We start from the raw sequence: 4,471 nt of genomic DNA, 5'->3' as shown, positions 1-4,471 counted from the left end.
GGATAACCTCGGTAAGGTTCGAGACAGACTGCTCGGACCTAGTGGACATGACTAATAATCCGATGAAATGACCTACATTCGCGACGGAGATTGAGATGTACCAGAGATTACGTGAGGACTTCGAGGATGTGAGCTTATCGCATATTCCTCAGAGTAGGAATGGTCGGACGGATACACTAGCAAAAGAAGCAAGGAACAAAAACTATATTTTCTCCCATATAGATCAGACCCGGATAGACGGAGGTGCTCCTCGTAGGATCGGCTCGATAAACACCTATATACACACACATCTAATATCTCTATCAAACAACAAACACATTAGTCTGATAATTTTTGTTTTGAACACAAGAAACTTTGTAAGAGAAAATGGCGGGAAAAGTGTACATGGTGATGGCCTTGGTGATGATGGCATGTGTTTTACAAGCATGCGATGCACATTATAGGAAGCCAACGCCAAACCTAAAGTTCGAGTGTTTCGGAAAGTGTTCCATAGGATGTGGCAAACAAAACAAACCTTGTTTCCAAAATTGTTTGACTAAATGTGGTCTCCCACAGCGAGCCAGAGACCTCAGACTAACAGCACCTTCCTCCACCGTCTAATCTTATATTTTCTATGTGTGTTTAATCGTAAAGGAAAGAATCCAAAACTATCATCAAATGTATCTGGTAACTGTGTGACAAAATCTATCTAAATCTAAGGATTTGCAATACATGTGTATCCCTTGACCTATATAAATCTATTATAATGACATGGTTATGTATGTATCTGGCAACTGTGTGACAAAGTCTATTCAAATCTAATGATTTGCAGCATATGCATCTCTTGACCTATACAAATCTATTATAATGATAGAGGTCCTTCTGTCAAATACATGTGATAACGATTCACATATAATAATAGAAACGCACAAAACAAAGTAGTGTAACAGACTGTCTAACCACTTAAAATCATACAAAATTCAGAAACATGGAATCTGATCATTATAATAACCTAAAAAACAAAAAAGATCCATCAGCTTTCCTTGTTTCTGAAGCAACCTCTGAAAATGCCAATTGAGGAAAACCTTCTCCTTTACTTACTTTCTGCTGCATATGCTTATAATTAAACCCTTGTCTGAAGTATAACATCCTCCATGACTGCAGTCTCTACCGTCTTGAAACAAACGGTTGAAGCAAGCACGAAAGGATACACATTAAGAACACCAAAAAAGGACAAGGATCTCCCTCTCTCTGTCTCAACAACAGAGCCATTAACTTTAAAACCCTCTCTTGTCAGGACAATCTGCTGCCCTGTGTCCTGAACTTCCACAATTGAAGCACGCACCTCCAAAACTCCTGTTTTACAGACATCAAATCAATCAGTTGAAAGAGAAAACAGATTCCAACATAGTTTTGGATGAAGCTTTTAAAAAAACTCACCTCTCCCTGGAAGGAGCTCTGCTGCTTGATGATCTTCTGTCACTACCGCCACCAATCAACCAATCATCAGAACTTCCTCTGGAACCACCACCACGGGACCAGCTGCTTCCTCCACCACCACTGCTTCTACCTCTTCTGTCATCATCACCTCCCCAACTATCACGTCCTCGTGATGATCCTCCTCTACCGCCAAATCTTGACCCTCTAGAACCTCCTCCTCCTCTAGGCATCCTGTCTCTGCTAGAGAACCGTCCATAGTTATCACTAGACGGTCCATCATCTTGCAGCGGGGGTAACTACAAAAGATGCCAAGTGTTGTTAGTCAAAAAAGATCTCATTGTATAAAAAAAAGGTGAAAGCCACCAGAAAACTAAGGGAAGCCAAAGATCAATACCTTTGTTATCAAGGATAGACTGTTTCCCTCTGGCACTTCATTCTCTAGCAGCTCTTTCGCAATGTCCTCTGGTAGATCAAAAACAGCTCCTTGCACCTGATATACATTACCAGAATCAGAGATTCCTAAAGAAAAAATAAGATAGTTTCAAAGATACTCTGCTGTTATGATGATCATTTCAATGAGACTGACCCTGTCATCTGCGATCATGAAGATTTTTCCAACTCTATCTGCAGCTGGACGGTAAACATCTGAAAGGAAACCAGTCACAGACCTTGCAGACAGGAAGCCTCTAGCGTTTGTTGGATCTCTTATCAATTGCAAAGTCACCCATCCCTGCAGTCCAAACATTTTAACTTCAGTTCATGATTGTAGAATTAATTATCAAATCTAAGTATTTAGTGGATGTTAATGTTTATTGGTTTCTCAAGAATCAATCTAAAATGTTAATGACCTCTCATTACTTTTCCTGAATCTTAAAAGCATTGTTGAGAATCAAACCTGCTCATGACTGAGGAGAGATCTAGAAGAAGGTGGCTGAGAGAAACCGCTAAGGTGAGCTAGAGCTGCAGCTAAAGCATCTGTTCCTTTCTCCTCAAATAGTTTCTGAGCAGTTGCTGAGAAAAACTTAATAGACTCAGGGTGAACACCGTTCAGAGTGGCCACCACATGGTCTGCAGACGCTTCCAACAAGTCTCCAACGGTCGGTGGGCTAATAAACTCGAATCTGCACCCAACATCACGCTCGAGAGACCTCACGGTTCTCTTTTGGCTGCTGCTGTGCATGAGAATGGCAGAGCCTTCTTTCCCTGCACGCCCAGTACGACCAGAACGGTGCACAAAAGTCTCTGGGTCATTAGGAAGTTCATAGTGGATAACCTGTAAAATGAGAAAATGTCAGAACAACACAGACAGACGAATACTATCTACTGAAACTTTGAAAAACTTACAAGATCTACGTTGGGGATGTCAAGCCCACGTGATGCAACATCAGTGGCAACTAGAACTGTGAACTTCCCTTGGCGGAAACCGTTGAGTGTCCTCTCTCTTTGATGCTGAGAGATATCTCCATGAAGTGCCTCGGAAGGTATACTGTTTGATAATGCTAGAGAGACCTCGTCTGCGTCTCTTTTTGTTTGTGTGAAAACAATGGTCTTGCCACCCTTTGCATACACCTTCAAGTTTTTGAAAAATTGAAATAATCATTACAGAGCTAAAGACACCAATCAACCATGTTTAGGAACTAGCAAACTATCAGAGCTGAGCCATACTGTTATAAGGTCGCTTAGAATAGTGCGTTTTGATGTGGACGTGGCTGAGATTGCATAGAGTTTGATCCCTTCCGCAAGCTTCTCATCTTGATCTCCAACCTACCAATCCAGTAAACAGCCTTAAGCATCAGAGTCCAACCTAAATAACGAGAAGAAGCAATTAAGCAAGCTTACCAAATCAATGTTCAAGGGATTATCAAGGTACTTCCTCGCCAGCTTCTTCACCCAAGTAGGCATAGTCGCCGAGAAAAGCATGCTCTGTCTCTTCTGAGGGAGATTCTCAAGAATCGACTCCACAGCCTCCTCAAACCCAACGGCAAGCATCTGGTCAGCTTCGTCAAGCACCAAGTACTCAACTTCGCCCAGCTTGAGGCTCCTCCCTTCGATCAAATCAATGATTCTCCCAGGAGTACCAACAACAACATCAACACCACGAGTGAGAGCATTCTGCTGAATGGTGTAAGAGACACCACCGTACACACAGACAGTGCTTAAATAAGGCGCAGACTCCTTAATCTCCTTCTCCACTTGCTTAGCCAGCTCTCTGGTCGGCGCAAGGACAAGGAACTTCGCAAGACGACCAGGCCTCCTACTCGATCAGAGAACACAAAACACTTAGAGACATCAATCTAAACAAAAGAGAGATGTGAAGTTAACGATAAACGAACCTGAACGCAGAGTAGTCTCCAGCTTGTTCAGTGAGGCGTTTGATGATAGGGATACCAAAAGCTAGAGTCTTTCCAGTTCCCGTCTTAGCACGAGCAATGATGTCTCGTCCTTGAAGTGCGGGAACCAACACAGCCCTCTTCAGACAACAAACACCAAAACAGTAAAGTCAATAACAGATAAAAAAGGATAAGTCTTTAAGTGTTTTCAGATTGAAAGGATGAGACTTTGAACCTGAATGGGGAAGAGGTGAGTGATACCACGCTTCTCAAGAGACTCGCCGAGACGCTGAGGCAAACCCAGTTTGGAGATAGCGAGCTCTTCACCATCGTCGTCGGAGGGGGAGGGGTCGGTGTTGTCGAATTCGTCGGAAAGGCCGAGGCTTTTGAAGGCTTCTTCGCTGAGGACGGAGTTGGGAGTGGCGACGGCGGAAGGGATGAGGAGAGAGGAGGACGAGGAGGTGTGGATGAGGCGAGGTCTTTGGAGAGAGAAGGGAGAGAGGAAGGGTTTGTTGAGAGAGAGAGGTAAGCAAGTAGACCTCTTCTTGGAAGTGGTTTTGGAGAATTCCAGGTGAGGGACCTGGTAAAGAGATGGAACTCCCACCGTCGACGCCATTTCTCGATACTCGGTGGAGAGGAAGGAGGAAGAGATAAGGTGAGAGTTGTTTTTTTGAAAGGCTTTGTAACCTTCCACGCCTTTGCTTCTCCTGCTCTTCGCCCTA

The 4,471-nt window shown here is 43.5% G+C and overlaps 1 protein-coding gene across 1 annotated transcript; it reads right to left on the bottom strand.

Annotated features, from left to right (window-relative positions):
- Positions 1-859: 859 nt before the first annotated feature.
- LOC106305998 (DEAD-box ATP-dependent RNA helicase 3, chloroplastic-like) lies at positions 860-4,471 on the bottom strand. Its single transcript, XM_013742443.1, has 10 exons — positions 3,985-4,471; positions 3,753-3,889; positions 3,259-3,673; positions 3,085-3,183; positions 2,764-2,988; positions 2,315-2,692; positions 2,006-2,149; positions 1,814-1,909; positions 1,420-1,715; positions 860-1,335 (listed from the first exon to the last, which is right to left on the bottom strand). The coding sequence occupies exons 1-10, from the start codon at positions 4,363-4,365 to the stop codon at positions 1,257-1,259; spliced, it is 2,250 nt and encodes a 749-aa protein (XP_013597897.1). The 5' UTR covers positions 4,366-4,471; the 3' UTR covers positions 860-1,256.

Source organism: Brassica oleracea, chromosome C7, assembly GCF_000695525.1.
Source record: "Brassica oleracea var. oleracea cultivar TO1000 chromosome C7, BOL, whole genome shotgun sequence".
Taxonomy (NCBI): Eukaryota; Viridiplantae; Streptophyta; class Magnoliopsida; order Brassicales; family Brassicaceae; genus Brassica; species Brassica oleracea.
This window is presented reverse-complemented; position numbering and strand designations above follow the sequence as displayed.